General features: G+C 38.0%; 1 protein-coding gene across 2 annotated transcripts in view; it reads left to right on the top strand.

The window, feature by feature from the left end:
- Window positions 1–18,286, top strand: part of SRFBP1 (serum response factor binding protein 1) — a 75,326-nt gene extending 57,040 nt beyond the window's left edge. For both annotated transcript variants that reach the window (XM_084503008.1, XM_084503007.1), the window contains 4 exons: window positions 14,447–14,528; window positions 15,443–16,190; window positions 16,602–16,639; window positions 17,406–18,286. In XM_084503008.1, coding sequence (XP_084359134.1) covers window positions 14,447–14,528; window positions 15,443–16,190; window positions 16,602–16,639; window positions 17,406–17,593 — 1,056 coding nt within the window. In that variant the 3' untranslated portion in view covers window positions 17,594–18,286. The remainder of the gene's footprint in view (window positions 1–14,446; window positions 14,529–15,442; window positions 16,191–16,601; window positions 16,640–17,405) is intronic.
- Window positions 18,287–18,728: the final 442 nt, after the last annotated feature.

Below are 18,728 nucleotides of genomic sequence, written 5' to 3'. Positions count from 1 at the left end.
AAAAAAAAAAAGAACACGCAGTATTCTCTGTGGATTTAATCTGAGGAAATACATTAAATCATAAAAGGAGCCTGATGCAAAGTCCCTTGCAGTTTAATTGAAGACTTTCCATTAACTTCAAAGGCTTTGGATCAAGCAGAGAATAGTTGCTGTCTTTCGTTTGGGCTTTGGGGGATTTTTCCACAATCCCCTGCCTTCCCTCCCTTCCAAGGCCCCCCTGAAGAATTCTGGCTACAAAAACATTCTGATTAGGATAGATTCTATTATTGATATAAAACTTCTGTTTCTGTTGCTAGTACCTTTAGTAGTTATGTTGCAGCATAACTAGATAATTACTTATGTGGATTTTTAACATACTTTGCTTATGAAAATATTTTTTTTTTGCAATCCATAGACCATAGGGAAAGAACTACTGTATGAATCAGTCTTTTGTGTAATAGTGGGGTTACAGTCCATCAGCTTTGTACAATACACGCACTTATCATTACGTCTTTGCACTGAGCTGTTTTGTGGCCTGATTTTAGAAATGTTGGGGAGAACAGCTGCTTTTCTTGTGGGGCCCATGATTTTTTTTAATCTAAATTCAGGTTGTTAATACTCTCCTTAAATTAGGAATTATGTATAGATAATCAGTGCATAATTATAATATGTTTATGATCTTTAATGATGGTCTGTCAGTACTCTTAATAATATCCATCTCCTTTTTCATTGTTTGTAACAATGATTGGGAGCATTACTGTCAAAACAGTTTTATGTGACCAGATTTGTTACCCTTATTTAGTTTTGCATCAGAATGAATATGTATTACCTTGTATGTACAATGATGTTTCCCTTCCCCAGCAATGTTTATTATGAGAGTCGTAAAAAATACTTTTCACAGAATCCCCACATGATAAGACATCGTGTTGAGTTCCTTTCCTTTCAGTATGGAAGTAAAGACAATGATTTGCATATCAGACACTAGATATGCTTTTCTTTATGTAATGGTTGCATCTGTCAGCATGATACATGTTTTTGGAAACGTGTTGCATTGATCTTGTAGCACAATTTCCTGTAACACAGGCTAATAGGATTGGATTAATGCTGGGAATCAGTGTTGCAGTGTTGGATTCCTTTTGTCTTGAGTATTTTGATTCTGTTTGAATGGAAGTTAAACTGAATGTATGAAACCACTGTTTCCTGCAAATTTTCCATGTCAAACACCAGATGTTAACTTTAACAGGAATGTCTGTGGTCTTTCTAACACTACTGATGAAGTGAAGAATTTTGCATTCAGCGATGAATATCGCATTCAGGCGTAAATACTTTCTCTGTACAATCTGACTGATTGTTGGTTGGTTGGCTTTTTTTTTTTTTCCTGAAGGCTTCTCATCTTCCAAAATTGATCATTTGAACTGTGAGTTGTTTAGCATGTCTTTTTTACATATAAATAATATATAAGCATATGTGTATACATAAAAACAAAAGATATGCTAAGCTGCATGTGTGTCCTTTGTGCAGCCCATGAAACTTTAGTCTAGAACCCATCACTATGGCTGCAACTGAAGTTCTGTGTCAGAATAAAATGTATAAAAAGTATTAAAAAGTCTGTCAATTTTTTGACAAATCCTTCTCCATTCTTGAGCTGCCACCCGTGTGCCTCAGTATGGTCACTATTTGTGAGCAAAGAGGTAGGCAAGACTGAACTTACAATCATCTTCAGCACCAGAGTAGCATATGATCTCAGTTTAGTTACAGCCTGCATCTGTCCATCCTCGAAAGAATACTTTCAAAGTTCAGTGTTGAAATAAACTACTAGCAGCTTTGACAGCTTTTCATGGGGGTAGCACATGCATCTCTGACATGAAAAGGCTGTCTCCTGTCAGGTTTTAAATGACTAAGCCAAGGATCTGTTAAAATGTATTCCTGTCCTTAGCTAAGCTCAATATCAAAATTGATGTCCTTTCTTTAGATTGGAATAAGTTCATTTCAACTATTTCAGCTTTCTGTCCACCAGAACCCCCAGGTCCTTCTCTGCAGGGCTGCTCTCAGTGAGTTCTCCCAGTGTGTGTTCATGCCCAGGTGCAGCACCTTGCACCTGGACTTGTTGAACCTGTGTTGGGACCATGTCAATGGCTTTGCAGAATTCCAAGCAGATGACATTGGTTGATCATTCCTTGTTAACTGAGGCAGTCAGTCTATCATAGAAGGCCACCAGAGTGGTCAGGCACGACTTGTCCTCGGTGAAGCCGTGCTGGCTGTCTCAGATCACCTTGTCTTGCACGTGCCTTTACATTGCTTCCAGGATGACCTGTTTCATGGTCTTCCCAGCCACAGAGGTGAGGCTCACCAGTCTGTAGTTCCCTGGGTCCTCCTTTTTACCCTTCTGAATAATGGGAATAATGTTTCCCTTTTTTTGTCATCACATATTTAATGGATATCCTCCTCAGAGTCTTTAAGGTTATTAATGAAAGGTGCTGTCTTTACAGGGATGATGGGGCAGTATGTACATGCATGAGAGTAGAACTGTGTTGTGAATAATTGTTTTTAGTATAATAGCATAAAAATGTAACAGGAAAACAGAAGCACTAAGAAGTCCTGAAAATGGAAGTTACAACTGTAATAAAAGTTTGGTACTAGTAATGTCCTACAACTTACACTTAGAATGATGATTGCAAATAGAAAACCATAAACTAGGTTATAGAAACTACAAATTTAAGACCGCTGGTAATAGCAAGACATTTCAGTTACCTTTAATTCATCTATTTAATTCATTAATTCTGGGTCTGGCAGGATCATAGAGCAGATCCTTCTGGAAACTACTAAGGCACATGGAAAATAAGGAGGTGATGGGTGACAGCCAACATGGATACACTAAGGGCAGATGGTCCCTGACAAATGTGGAGGCCTTCTCTGACAGGGTTACAGCATTGGTGGGTAGGGGAACGGCAGCTTATGTCACCTACCTCAACCTGTGCAAAGCATTTGACACAGTGCCACGTTATATCCTTGTCTCTAGATTGGAGAGACATGAATTTGATGAATGGACCACTTGGTGGGTAAGGAATTGGCTGGATGGTCGCACTCAGAGAGCTGCAGTCAACAGCTCAATGTCCAGGTGGAGATCAGTGACGAGTGGTGTTCCTCAGCAGTTGGTATTAGGATGGGCACTGTTGAACATCTTTGTCAGTGGCATGGACAGTGGGACTGAGTGCACCCTCAGCAGGTTTGCCAATGACACCGAGCTGTGTGCTGTGGTTGACGTGCTGGCAGAAAGGGATGCCATCCAGAGGGACCTGGGCAGGCTGAGAGGTGGGCCTGGGTGAACCTCGTGAAGTTCAACAAGGCTGAGCACAAGGTCCTGCACCTGGGTCAAGGCAATCCTAAGCACAAATACAGGCTGGGCAGAGAATGGATTGAGAGCAGCCCTGAGGAGAAGGCCCTGGGCATGATGGTGGATGAGAAGCTTGACGTGAGCTGTCAATGTGTTCTTGCAGCCCAGAAAGCCAACCGTGTCCTGGGCTGCACCAAAAGCAGTGTGGCCAGAAGGGTGAGGGAGGGGATTCTCCCCCTCTGCTCTGCTCTTGTGAGGCCCCACCTGGAGCACTGTGTTCAGCTCTGGGGCCCCAGCATGAGAAGGACATGGGCATGTTGAAATGAATCCAGAGGTTGGCCATGAAGATGATCAAGGGCCTGGAGCACCTCTCCTACACATAAAGGCTGAGAGAGCTATGATTGTCCAGCCTGAAGAAGAGAAGATTCCAGGGAGACCTTATACTGGCCTTCCAGTACCTAAAGGGGACCTACAGGAAAGCTGGGGAGAGACTCTCTGTCAGGAAGTGTGGTGATAGGACAAAGAAGAACGGCTTTAAACTTAAAAAGCATAGATTTGTATTAGATATTAGGAAGAAATTCTTCATCCAGAGGGTGGTGAGGCCCTGGCACAGGCTGCCCAGAGAAGCTGTGGATGCCCCATCCCTGGAGGTCTTCAAGGCCAGGCTGGATGGGGCCTTGGGCAGCCTGGGCTGGCGGAAGGTGTCCCTGCCCATGGCAGGGGGCTGGAACAATATAGTCTTCTAGGTCCCTTTCAGCCCAAACCAATCTGTGATTCTATCATAGAAATCATAGAATGGCTTGGGTTGGAAGGGGCCTCCTTCCAGTATGATTTGGTTACTAAAGACAGCCTCTAAATTTCATCCTTTATGTATCCATAGGGAAGGTAATCGTTTTTTCAACTTCATCCACATGAAGGGGCAGGGAGGAGGATGCGCTCCACCAGATGAGGAAGCCCTGTCTGGCCGTCAGTCTGTTCTAAACACTGGCACCGACCGATCAATTTCAATCAAGGTTACCTGACGTGGTTTTAGAAGCTCATAGTTCCAACAGGTTATTTCTGTGTGTAACAGCTCTTCCCTGAGTAGGAGTGAGAAACCCAAATCAGTGGGGAGAGAAAGGTGACTGCGGTTCATCACCTCTTTGTCTTGTTTTGAGAAACACCACAGAGGGTGTGCAAGAAGAGAAGATGTGAGGTGGAACGCACATGAGTTGTCATCTTCCATTGTTCCTGTTGCTTACAGAACCTACTGTGTTAAGATGAGTTTGATGCTATTTAAACAATTATGATTACATTAAAGACTGCCAGCTACTAACCTATTTCAAATTGAAAAAGTTCTTTCTATATATATGCTTTGTGGTGTAACCCAGAATTGTGTTACAAAATTAGAATAGAATAAATGACATTTCTGATATTTCTAAAAATGAAAAACAGCTGCTGCTGTCCTTTGCTCTTTTTATTTGCGTATATGAAACTATCAGTTCCTTGTTGTATATCATAGAGAAATAAAATGCAAAACCTTTCGTACTTGTTCCCTCCTTCCTATCCAGGTCATTTTTAAAGTCTTGCAATTTAGAACTAAGGAATTAACAGTTACAAAAAATGTTTTTTTAAAAAAAAAAAAAAAAGTTATGAAATTTCAGATTCTTTCAGCTCAGTATGAGTCTGTAACACTGGAAACCATATCAAAAATCCTGAAGACATTATTGCTTGAAAGTTTTAATACCTGCCTGTATAATTGGAAAAATAAGATTTTCTTGAGTTATTGGAATTCTGTTTAAGGAAACAACTTGTCTCTTCAGATGTCAGTGAATGTAGGTACATTTAAAAGTCTTGGTTAGGTAAAATGAGAGCATGGGTTTAGAGCATATTGCCCCTCTATGGCAAGATCATGAAGTAAGAGAATGTATGGGAAATGTGATGTAACCAGTTACTTACTGAAAGTGTAACAGCATTACATTTGAAGGGTGGTGTAGTTTTTCTTGGTTTTCCAATACCAATAATTGTGTGATGATTGAAAGGGTTGAGTGATTGCACTTCAGGAACACTCTGCATGCCAAAGTAACAATAATGTAATGGCCCAGAAGATGCCTGAGAGCCTCCGAGCATAAAGGTGGTTAATCTGTGCACCATATGGTGAACTACCTGCTAGAAAATGTGACCGTTCAGGTTTTCCATTAATTTTACATTCATCATCTGATGATATTCTTAAGTAACAGCAGGGCTTCTATATATATCTGACATGTGTTTATGATTAGAGTGAGTTTCAAATGCATATACTCCCTCAATAGACTTAATGATGGAAAATCTGTATTTTGGTGCCAAGGAATCAGTATGTTTATCTCAGATGTTTAATAGTTTTTCAGTGAACTGAATTTGTGTTTCCATTGTCTTTTTCAGAAAGTGGCTGCAAAACATATAGATTAAAAGAAATCTGTTTTCAATTGTGCACAAAAATTGCAATGTGAGATGCCAAGAAACTCTGTCTTGTTTTGAATAGCATATTCTAATATGGCCTACCCCTGGTTCGTGTGTGCAGGATTTGTGAAGTCTGTAAGTCCTCTGTGCCCCCAGATCCCTGGCCATCGTAGGTTCTGCAGCAGTGCTCTGAACGTAAACACATCTCTCTCTTGAAGTTTTATCTGAGGATGCTGACCTGACAAGTCTTTAGTTATATATTGGCAAATTCCCTGGTGTTAATGCTTGTGTAGGTGTGAGCAGAATGGTGTAGGGTTTTGTTTGTTTGTTTGTTTTTGTTTTGTGTTTTTTTTTTTCAGAGATAATTCTTTTAAATGCCTGTGATTTGAAATATACACGATTAAGTCAGAGCTTGTTTTCAACTGTTAGTTTTGAAGCTTTGCATCTGTTTTAAAAGTTTTAAGATCTGAACTGTGTCTACTTTCTCCAGTGGTTCTTTGTTATAAACTCTTGTATGTGCTCACATCTATGCCGCTTTATCAGGCTCCAGCTGACAAGATATGCTTTGAGGTTTGAGCATCTGTCTTGCAGCAGAATATTGTAAGGACATCTCAGGATTACATCCCTAAAAGTTCTGTACAGAGTTCTGTCTCCAAACTGATTTTGTCAGGAGACGGGTGGATATCTCAATTCTGAAGCTTAACGGGATCATCCAAGGTTGAGTACTGTGAGCTTCTTGGCCCATTAAGCAGTTCTAGTAATGTAGAGCTCATCCTTGTACACTGCCAATTTGTTTGCTCCCATCTGCTTCCACTCTTTGAGTCTTTGGACATGCCCATGATGCACAGTTGGATCTTGGGAACTCAGATGCATGTCTGAGTATTGCTGGTCTCTTTGTGTTTCTGTTGTCTTTTCTATAACAAGCAAGCAAGTGTAAGTAAGCTTTTATTTATTAATTTATTTTGTTTTCCCAAACAGCACTTGTTTCAAATTTAATTTTGAGACTGGCCAGCTAACTCTCCATTTGGAGTTAGTAAACTGCCTATTTTGAGCCTCTAGACCCTCATTCTAGGTGGCCAATTGCAAGCAATCGACTTTTCAGGATACTTCACATGCTTGGAAAAGTCAGTTGTGGTTTCAGATCTGATATGGAATACTTGTCAAATTAATTTATATATGAAATTCACTCTAAATGTCAATATATTCTCTTAAGAAGTCGGTGTGAATTTTGTAGCAAAGACCTTTCTCTTTGTATTGTTCAGAGCTACCGCCTGTTATCCAAGACACATTTTGTTCCTGTTCCCCCTGAAAAGTACATTTTTTGCTTCAGGGTTTCTATTTCTTCATATTTTGCTTTCCACTTTAGTTTCTCATTATCATTGTCTTTTGCCTGATTTTTTTTCCTTCTCCTGTGGCATCTATTTTACTGTGCTTTGTGCCAATTTTTTATTTTTTTATTCAGTTTGGCAAAACTCAAATACTTTGTACTGATGTAGTGCTTCAATGTTCACATACAAAAATACACAAAATGCATATATTTTTTTCCAAAATATATGGAAAACCATGCAGTCTTTATGCTGTAGTCTTACGTACTTGACTTTAAATTGATATGTCAGAATTATAAATACTTAATGCTGGTTAATTGTACCATATGTACAATTCATGTAATTTTGTATTCATTTAATATATTTCAATTAAAAATATAAGAAGTCTTTGTTAGCAGTCTCTCCAGCTGCTTTCTACTGAAGATTTGTCGACGTCATGCACACATTTTTCCCAGCATAAAATAATGTTCAGCATGATTCTAGGCTTTGTTGAAGGTCAGCGGAGGTTTCACTGGGGTAGACTAACTAACAATAGGTTGAACTGCTGCAATTTAGAGAGGGGAAGGAGGAGTTGACACAATGCTAGCTTTGTGACCTCTTTCACAATCTTAAGAAATTGACTTTTTTCTTCAAAATGTGTTTATTGTTTGCGTGGGAGGCCAAATTGATGGGATTATAGACATCTTCTTCCTGGCCCTGCAAGAGGTGAAGAGCAAGCAGCATTTGCGATTCCCCACAGTCTTGCTCTTTCAGCTTACATGTAGGGTTTACCCTGTTCACCATGAGGAGATAATTAGGAATCCATGCCTGTTTTATTCTGGATTTCTTGCTCTGACTTTTCTTTATTGAAACAATCATAGGAGTTATTTTATTCATAAAGAGAAGAAGGAAAGAATTAGCAGTAGATTGAATAAATGATTTGGACTTGGCCAGGTCTGGGTTTTATTCCAAGCTCTGCTGTAGATCACTGTGGTAGTTTGTGATGAAGCACTCTTTCTTTTTGACCAATTCCCAACCTGAAAAGTAAGCATTTACCTCACAGTTGTACGGTTGGCTAAATTAGTTGTGACAGGTTAATCCAGAGGAACTCTGACTCTTCTGTATTCCAAATAAAGTTGATCTTGAAACACTTGTTCTTAAAGTGCCTTTAAACGTTGTTAAATGCATGGACTGTAGGTATTTTTTCATCATGCATACAGCAAAGAACAGCAGGAAGTCTATTTTGTTTGAGTTTTTGGCATCTTTGGAAACTCACATTTTAAATGAAGAGGGAGACAATGATAGAAACAGGTTTATGCTCTGTACTTATTTTTGATAAGAGACAAAACAAGCTAAATTGGATGTTGATTTGAGGGTAAATAAAGTGAATGGATTGCGGGGGGGAGAATAACTTTGATCCATGCATACAAGTTAAGTTAGAGGAGTGTAAGCAGCTCAGCAGTATTTAGAAGATTTTGATGCTTCTTCCTGAAGCTGGATTCAGAAGTCCGTAGAATTCAATGTTCGCGTGACAGACAGTGCTACTGCCATCAGTGCAAGACCAGCTGGGTTTTCCAGACCTCTGACTTGCATTGTGCGTAGTTCTGCAGTGACCAAAAAGTTTGTGCAGAGTACCCCATGTTGCTGTGAGTATTCAACTCCTTACAACTTCCTTGTGCTTACAAGAGAAGTAAAATAATTTTTCATATATTTTCATGGTTGAATTATGGCAATAACAGAAAATTAGGCGAGCCAACATAAATTGTGACAAGTCTTAGGAACAATAAACAGGTAGTCAAAGGGGACTTCGGGGTTACTGTGTATTTTGGTGGTTTATGAGAAATTGTTCAATTTTTGTCCTGTTTTTCTATTTCAAGACATTGTCATACTGAGGTTTTTACAAAGGCTTTAGATCTGTTAAGACATACATTTTAGCTTCAACTGGAAAATGTTCAACCCATTTTAAAAATTATACGTATATTACAGTTTAAAAAATAAATAAACTAGCGTGATTTCCTGAAATCCATACAGAATTAATCGCCATAAGAATTTCTCACTTGCCTTAATACTAAGCTCATAGAGCTACTTCTCCCTAATAGCTGTACCATCATTTTGAACTTAGATGGAAAAACGGGGAGACTTGAGTAAAAAATGAGTAAAAGTTGAATAAAATCCAATAATTTCTGGTTATCTATTTCCAGTGCAGAATTTGAAGCAGTTAGTGCTGATGTTTCTGTCCTGTGCATACTGTGTGATGCTTGCTGTTGTTTCTGTATTTGGAAGAGTCACTCTTTTAAACTCTTGCCATGCCCAACAAAGACCTGTTTCTTGCATCCTCTATCTGATCCATCTTCCCACTATGAAGACGGGACACAGCCAAACAACCTCAGGAGCTGTAGGGCAGCACCGCTGCCACAAGTGTGATCGATAACCAATTGGTTCTCATACCAATATCTTCAGTTGATCTGATGGCCACAAGACGCGTACCATATGTCTTGCAGACATAAAGGAAGGGGGAGAACTGACAGCATTTCACAGTCAGAAAGTAACTTTTCTCAATGATCTTTTTCCAAAGCAGTATGAGGTCATGGGATGGACTTGGATGGCAGCCATCATCTAGCACCTTCAGACACCCTGTGACTCCACATTAACTGCATTCCTCCTGCTGTTGTGAAAGACAGCTGTAGCTAGTTAGAGCTCTGGGAACAATATGTGGATTAAGAGGTTTTCTGATGTTTTTAGCACAGAGAGAGCTCTTCTACTAATCTGCTACAAAGGGTATTACAATGACATCTTCTTTTGGCCCAGAATTTGGGATTTTTTTATGCTTAACCTGGTTAGCATTCTCTCGTCTTTTTTTTTTAACTTATTTTTTTTGCTTGCTTGTTTGGTTGGTTGTTTTGTTTTGTTTTGTTTTAATTTCTTTCTTGTTTTCTTTTGAAATCAGGCTGCTGTTGCACTTTAGACTGTACTGCCAGTTATTATAGAAATATCAATATGACGTGTTTCTAGGTTACTTTTGTGCTGTAGGTTTAGCGATGTACTGTATACTGTGTGCTCATTGATAGGTTTTCTGACTGTGTCCATGTGAGTATTATAATAAATCATGTACAGTGACAGGTGGAGGGCCACCAAGCATTGCCTGTTTGGCGGCACTGTCCTTTGACCCAGCTGAAATTCTTGTTGGTAGTCTTCTAGTAGTAGTCATGGTTAGGCTATCTGTAGCAAGGCAGTCCCTTCTTGTACAGAACCCAACAGAAATAAAAGTATGACCTCTTTCTTCCCTGTTATTGGTTATAATTGTAGCACAGAGGGTAAAATCTAAAGAAAAGTTGAACAGGATGAGTAATAAGGATGAAGCAATGGTCAGAGGTCTCCACTTCATGTTCCCAAATTAATCTCACATTTCTGCTGTTAAATTCTTCCAGAAGCCCTACTGTCATGTAGCAAGTAATGGCAGCAAATCCCATCTCTACCAAGTCTTTCTTGTTCTCACTTTATCTCCTGCATGGTATGAGGCAAGTACTACACACCCAAATTCTGCATGATATTTCCATACCACAGTTTTTTTTTTTTACATGGTGCTGCCAGCCCTCAGAGTCATTCCGTACTTCTGACCCCTGTCCAGCTCATCTCAAAACTTGAAGTGTGAATCTGTTTCTATTTTAACAAGCTTCTAATGTCCATACTTTTCTCAATCATTGCCACATTTTACGAAGTTTGTCTCCCCTGTGTAGGGGGTCCTTATGTATTTGTACATATGAGTTAAGCACAGATTACTTTATTTGCTATAACTAACAAATTATGTTTTGAGGTTTGTGCATCTGTCAACATCTGCTATTTAGGATAAGGAACACAAGTTTCTCTTTTTAATTTTAAGATCTGAAAGGCACAATGATTGATGCAGTTAATTCTGTCAAATGTTCCTATGGAGTTTAGTGAAACACAACAGTGATGGTAAATGTCTTTAATGCTATACATGAATATGTATATATATAATGAAATAATGAATTATTTACCAAGATAAAACATGTGAGGAGTCTCTAGCTTTCTGGTTCTTCTGCAGGTAGCATACAGCCCATGGCTGAAAAGTATGATCATGCAGTGCTGAGTTGCATTGTTCATTTTGCAGTGCCTCAGTTGCAAATTGAATGAGGCAGAGCATTCCTATGAAAAACATTAGGAAATTCTTGCATGAAAAAAATGAATAGTGCAAAATAATACAGGAAGTAGCAGGAACTTATGAAAGTAAATATTTACATTTCCAGTATCTGTGTAAATAAACATACTGGGGGAAGGTGGAGGGTGGGAGTGTTCTTGCTATAGATACAGTTGGCATTTTTCTGTTAAGTTTTATTTTCTGCCAAGGCTTTATGGAGAATACTTGAGGAGAATACTGGAGAATACTTGAGGAAAAATAAATTGAGCATTGGATGTGCCAAAAAATAGAAAAATGGGATTTTTTTGAGAATGTTAATGTCATATTGTATGTTTGTTGGCTGCTGTCTGTCAGTGTGAGTAGCATTTGTGAAGCATTTAGCTATAAGGAAAAAATGTGGTTATTCCATATGAATTGGCATGTATATGCTTAAACTCTTTCTATAAATATTTGAATTAAAGGACACCAGATGTTGCACAGAAGCTGCTGCTGCTTTCTGAACTTCATGGTATATTCTTTCAAAACCCACAGGAAGCGGCTGAGGGAAAAAGTGTATTAATTAAGTTCAGAAATACATTTTCCAGCTATAGAAAAATCTCCAAAGAAAATACTGTTTGATCTTCAGAAATGTGAGCTTGCTGTCCCAGGAATCTGGTGGCAGCATACAGCACTGTCACATGGGAATCAAAAATCCAGACTCCCAAGTTCTCAGAGCTAGACTAGCCTGAGAGTAAGCCAGTCTGTGGCCCTTGGAAATGGACTCATCTTCTGACCCATCTTCTCCGGCCAGTGTTTTTAATGCTGTAGACATTCTATGTGCGAAATATTTTTCCAGTTTTTCTTGATCTGAAGCAATAATGCTGTAATAGCAGAGACTTGAAGAGAAAGGAAAGTACTAGAATTCCCAGATGCTCTGCACAACTCAAACGTAAAATATGAACTGACATATCCAGCATGCACTTTATAATCTATACAACTACAGCAAATTGGATTTGCTTTGCATTGTTTGAGGAACAGAATTTACATTTTGCAAACCAGTTAAATGTTTTTTCATTTGGAAATACTGGCTTTGCTGTAACTGTGGTGTCTTGTTATATTGAGAAACTTAGCAGGGACACGTCAGATTCCAAATTTCAGGATTTGCTGTTTTCTTCAGACCCAAAGCACAGAAACTGACTCTCCAGCTCTCGTGGTTGGTATAAGTATCCCTTCATCTCTACCCTATGAATACACAACTGTTAATTTTAAGTGGCATGAGTGCTGGAAGAAAACGTGCCTGCGACCTAGTAGGATTCCCTACTCGACGCTGTTATGTCAAAGAAACCAAATACTTCAAACGTGCATTTGTGATCTTTTAGGTATTGTTTGTATGTCTGGTGGCTTGACCAGACTAAGCACCCTAAGCACTAAGCACCCCCCAGCTGCTTGCTCACTCTTCCACTCCTCCTGCCCAGCAGGGTGGGGACAGATTGGGAAGAACAAAAGTTAAAAAACGCGTGGGTTGAGATACAGACAGTTTTTTAAGTGAAGCAAAATTGTGTGTGCAAGCAAAGCAAAATGAGGGATTCATTCATTACTTCCCAGTGGCAGGCACATGTTTAGCCACATCTCATAAAGCTGGGCTTCATCACAGGTAACAATTCTTGGGATGACAAATGCAGTAGCAGCAAACATCCTTCCTCTTCCTCCTTTTCTTGAGCTTTTATTGCAGAGCATGACTTAATGTGAAATGGAATATACTTTTGGTCAATTTGTGTCAGCTGTCCCAGCTGTATTTCCTTCCCAACATCACGTGCATTTCTCTTGAGAGCGAAATGGAGAAGGCCCTGATGCTGTGCATGCAACACTCAGCAGTAACGAAAAGACTGCTGTGTTATCAGCTCTGATTTAGTCACAAATGCAAAGCACAGCACCAGTGTGGCTGATATGAAGAAAGTGGACTTCATCCCAGGACAGACCTGGTACAATCTCCATCGCTTCCTCCATACCATTTCTATCATGCTCGGTCATGAGTTATTCAGGACTCATTCATTATATATTATTCACTGTTATATTATCCTTATCGACTACCCCCATACCCTGACTATATACAGAGGTTGTCATTCCCTTAGTCTGTGAAGCACCTCCATTAACTGCTCACCGAGTTAATTCAGCCTGTGACTTGGGCTCCATTTCTTACAGTGGTTACTCAGGCCAGGAGACGCAGAAGCAGCAGGTTGTGCTGAGTTGTTGGGCACTAAAGCCAGCCCAGGTTGGGTCACTGGGCACATGCCCAGCTCTTTATAAGGCTCATCATCCATTGGTTGAGGTGGTAATTCCTGTAACATACAGCTCAGTTCATGGGTTACAGCAATTTAATAATATACCCATTACAGTACCACTAAGAGGAAGGGAGAATGGTGTGTCTTTTATCCTTTCTCATAAATTCTACCGCAGGCATTAGGAAATCTTCCTAGTGAGCTAAAATAAAAAAAAAAATAAAAAATAAAAAAAAACGCTATTCCTGAAAAAGTCTTAGGTACTTCTTATTTTGTTTTGTAAGCCAAGTGATAAGAAGAGCCTGAAGATATGATAGCTAGTACTTGTGAATTCCAGCCTATAAAAGAGGAAGTCAGAAGTAGAATTAGCTCCTCCTACCTCTCTACTTTTTCTTCATATTAAAGCATTAAGATAGTACTCAATCTTTGAATCTGTCTATGTAGATCTGTTATTCTACCATATCAAACTCAGGGTTGTTTGACTGTAAGATCAGGTTAGACCTTGCCTATCAAACACTTTTAATGTATCTTCCTGCAATATCTGTTTTGTGATTTTGCCAACTTTAAAGGCTTCTGCGCTGTACCTCCTGCAGGCAGCTCTATTCCGTCACGCAGAATGGCTCCTACCAATACAGTGTTATTTTTTCACAGGGTTCATGAATTTGCTTTACACGTATCAGAAACAGAAAATATAATAGCCATGCATTAGGTCTGAAATATGTGGTTGGTACTTCTAAAATAAAAATCATGTTATGCTTCTTTGGTAGCTGAGAAATTGCAGAATTGTCTGTTACGTTTCTGTCAATCTGTGCAGCCAGATTTTTCCTCGTTTAGAATTACAGTAATACAAGAAAACTGAGAAATCCTCAAATGTTATAATGTCTTAAGCTTTTTCTCTTTTTGTTCAATAGTCCAGAATCACATTAGTATGCATTTTAGCATGACCTATTCTGTAAGTATTAATTATTCTGTTCATGCCTTTTATTTTGTATAGCCAAAGGCTACTGCAAGTGAGCGAGCCATTGCAAGACTTGCAACACACCCCCTCTTGAAACACAAAATTGCTGAACTTAAAGGTATGACACAGTGTATTAACTTGCATGCGACTTAGTAGCTTGAAGATGTGTTCCCTTGTTCATGTTAATTCCTGATATGAACAACCAGTATAAAAAGAAAAGTGTATCAGCACCTATAGCTACCTCAACTGGTTGCAGTGGAGCAAGTGTCACAAGCTTGTAGTTATATGTGCTGTCTGAAATAGGCTTGTACGTGACAGGACATCACATGGCATGTAAGATACAAAGTATAGTACAAACAGGGCTCTTAATTGAATTCCAAAAATTGAATAGATGTAATGGACAATCTCTAAATAAAACAAGACTGAACTGGCAGAATAATAACAAGCAGATACAAAGGTAAAAGGAGCATTTCAGCTGGGATTTCAAAGGTAGCTAAAAGGTTCTGCCAGTTACTCCCTTAGACTTTCTGGTAAACTGCCTATAGATTCCCTATGGAATCTTTCCTGGTTCTTCAGAATATCTCCTGTGCTCTTTAAACTCAAATTTTCGAACTAAAAACAATGTTAAAAAGGGTCAAGTCCTAGTAATAACAACACGGAATTATTTCATTAATAACAGACCATGTCAACTACCCATTTAATTATATCCAATGAAATTAATATTTATTAGCAGTTTTTACATGCAAAAAAACATCCCAAGCAATTAAAAACCGTGATTATAAGCTGAAGATGAGTTCACAGTTAAACCTAGTTTCAAAAACAGCATATTAGTTGGTTTTCCTCACTTGTTTGTGCTGTAGCCTAAGACATTATTTGTCTCAGCTGTTCAGTTAAAGATTGATAAGGACGTTCAAATAATGTTTACTCAATACAATAAATTTAACTTGCAAAAATGTTTTATTTTATTAAAATAACTTACATGCTTAACTTACATAGCTGCAACAAATGACCTTTCTTCTTCCCCTCTTATAGCTGCTGTAAAAGCGTTTAAGGATGCAAGACAGGACCCAAACAAAGCCAGTCCTGCAAAAAAGGATACACCAGAAGCACAGCCTAAATCAGGACAACATTCCATTAGCAGTTTGGATGAACGAGTACTTAAACCAGATCAAAAAAAGCAAGGATGTGAACCCAAAACAAAAATGGACATGAAAATACAGACTAACGGAGGGGCTGAAGAACTCGGTGACAGTGAATCTGAACAGAAAATTATGGAAATGGAGAGAACATGCAGTCCAAAAGAGTTTTCATTTAAGACAGTGGAAAGGCCACAATTCACTCAGAATAAAACAGGAGATAAACTTGGCAATAAAAAAAGGAAAGAAAATATGAATATGAACAAATTAACTGCAAAGAAAAAAACAATTAGTAATGATAGTGACCTGGAACAAAATAGTGAAGAGGAGTACTTTGATGATAGTACTGAAGAGAGGTTTTATAACCAGACATCAGATTCTGACAGTGATAGCAGTGACGATTTCTTCATTGGCAAAGTAAAAAGAAAGAAAAAAATAACGGCAGCTAGTGATCTTTCTTTAGTAAAAGATAAGAATAAGCCTCAGGAAAATGTACTGAACAAAGAAAAGAATACAGGATCTAGGACAGTGCAAGATTTGATCATAGAAGAAGAAAAGTCCAGTACAAAAGCAAAGAAGCTAGAATCAGTGTTCTGCAGTTCTTTGTCTACTACCTCCAATCAGAAATCCCAAAACAGAGGAAGGTAAACCTATTCCTGTTGCTTTGTAATTCATTTCCTCCCTCCTTCCCAGTAATGTAATTTTTTCTGATTTTTAGTAGCTGTTACTAAACAAGAATTTCAGCCCATTACAGCTTTTTTTGCCTAAACTACTCTTAAGTCTTCTTGTGCTTTATTGATACTTAAGGTATTTTTCATATTCATACAGGCACTGATTTACATTTAGCATTCCTAACTAGTATTGCATCCAAATCAAATCAGTGTGGAATACTTCTGGTTTTAGTCATTTATTAACAAAGAGGAAAAACTATATGTGGTTTTTACTGTTATGCTTGAAATGTCATTGCACGAGTGTTTTGGTGATGATGATTCTTTATTTGTGTTTATCATCTTACAAGTTTCTTGAAAAGTCATTAATTATGTTTTTGTTTTTAGAAATACTAAAGATCAGCCTCTCCAAAACAGAAGAACAGGTATGTATTACTGATTAAGTTGTAGAAATAAAAACATCTTGAGATTTTCTTGCCTCTGCAGTCAAATTATGCTAGTCTTAATTGTGGCATGTATTTTAACAATTTTAACATTATTTTTTTGTTTTAAATTGTTAAAATTGTCAGGTTTTTTAGCTTTCATTTTTATTTCTGGATGTTATTTGCTATGTCCTATCTTTGATTATTAAAAATACTTAAAGTAATACATAGGAAAATGTACACAGTACATAGTAGTTTACACAGAAAAATGCTTTTCTGTCTGTTTACATTGAGCAGTTAATGCTACCTGTGCCCAGGTAATGGTAAGTGCAATCGGATGGTATTATGGTGTTTAACGCATAGTTTACCTTGTGAGTAATTACTTAACTTCTTCAATATTTTATTCCATTTATAGTATGTGGTTCCATTTTGGAATTCTTCAAGTCAAGGGTATCATTTCAGTCCTTCTCAGTTTTATTGTGTAATTCCTGATTGATTTATTGTGAAGAAAAAGTTGAGATTGTGCTGAATATTTGCACAAATTTACAGTGTGGTCGGTAATAATAAATTTTAACTATATGCAGTCTACCAAGTGACAATTTACTGGGCTGCAAGATGAGAAAATCTTGCTTGTGAGCATTCAGGTGAATGTATGCCCCATGGCTCATTAATAAATTCTTGAAAATGTCTATAATCTCAAAGTAGTTTTAGCACATTTTTATGAAGGTTTGTGCTGTACTTAATGTTTCATGTTGTACTTCTCGCACAGCTCTTTTCAAAAAGGAACCACAGCTCAAAAAGCAACCATTTGCAAAAGGTTCGGGTCTTAAATGTGACAGTAAGAAACCGTGTTTGGAGCAGCCTCTTCATCCTTCATGGGAAGCAAGCAAGAGACGTCGGGAACAAATATCTCAAATTACAGCATTCCAAGGAAAAAAGATTAAATTTGATGACTAGACTGTATATAAATTGAGATTTTAAAATATGGTTCTTGTAAATTTGCATCCTGTGGTACTTTCTTATGAAGTAACAACCATTGTTTGAACACTTTTTCTCTGTGGTAAGGATGGAAATCAGACTAGAAATCTTTACTGAGATAAAATTTTACATGTCTCCAAATTCATGCATTTTTAAGTCACGTTTAGGTGTCTTTATAAATTATTTTTACTAAACCTTCCTTGTTCTTTGCAGTCTATAAAAAAGCATTGTCATTAGATTGCTTCATTTACTGAGCGTGCTGTCTGTTGACTAAGGTATGGGCGTTGGTTTGGGAGTTGGTTTATAAGTCCTGTTACATAATGCCACCATGTATGAAATACATCCTAATGTGACTGAATGGGCTAGGAACACCCTTTGTGCTTTGTAGGAGTAGTACAGACTCTCTGGAGCATTGTTTTTGTAAAAGTGTACTTCTAACTGCTTGAGGGCTTGTATTTCAGGTGAGAGGTGAGAATATAAAATACCTCTTTTGAAGTGCTAATCTTAGGACTATATTATCAAATACATCTTGGGTGAGAAGAAAAGATCTCTTAAACATGAATAGACTTTACAAATTCATGGATGTATCAGGTATCTCAAAAATCCACTCTGTAATGCACGTGATACCAAAATTTCCAGATAGCAATAAAATATTGGCCTGTTAAATTGCAATCTTTGTCATTTCTTGATTACATGGCTGATCTGAAAAACTGAAAAAAAGTGTCTTTAATATTCCTGTCCTGGAGGTTGTATCTGGGTGGTTCACTAGGTCTGTCTCCATTTGTACAATTAGAAGTCATCCTTAGTATTTGATACAGCTGATATTTAAGCAAATTGAATGTATATAAAAAAGTAGTGTTAGACAAATGTATTTAGTTATTTCTCATAGAACGCTGAAAAACTGAAAGCCTTAGTCTTGGCAGACTAAGAAACATTTGGCTTTAAAGTGGCATTCTCAATTTTGGAGTTCTTTTGATTGGGATATGAGATAAAATCTTCACAGTATTTTTCTTCAGGGTCTTTTCCTACTGCTTAATTGGAACAAGTTCTGAATTTATAGTTAATCTTTAATGGTGATGTTTATTTAAATATAGTTATCTTTCATAATCTTGTA

This window comes from Aythya ferina (genome assembly GCF_964211825.1).
Source record: "Aythya ferina genome assembly, chromosome: Z".
NCBI lineage: Eukaryota > Metazoa > Chordata > Aves > Anseriformes > Anatidae > Aythya > Aythya ferina.
This window is presented reverse-complemented; position numbering and strand designations above follow the sequence as displayed.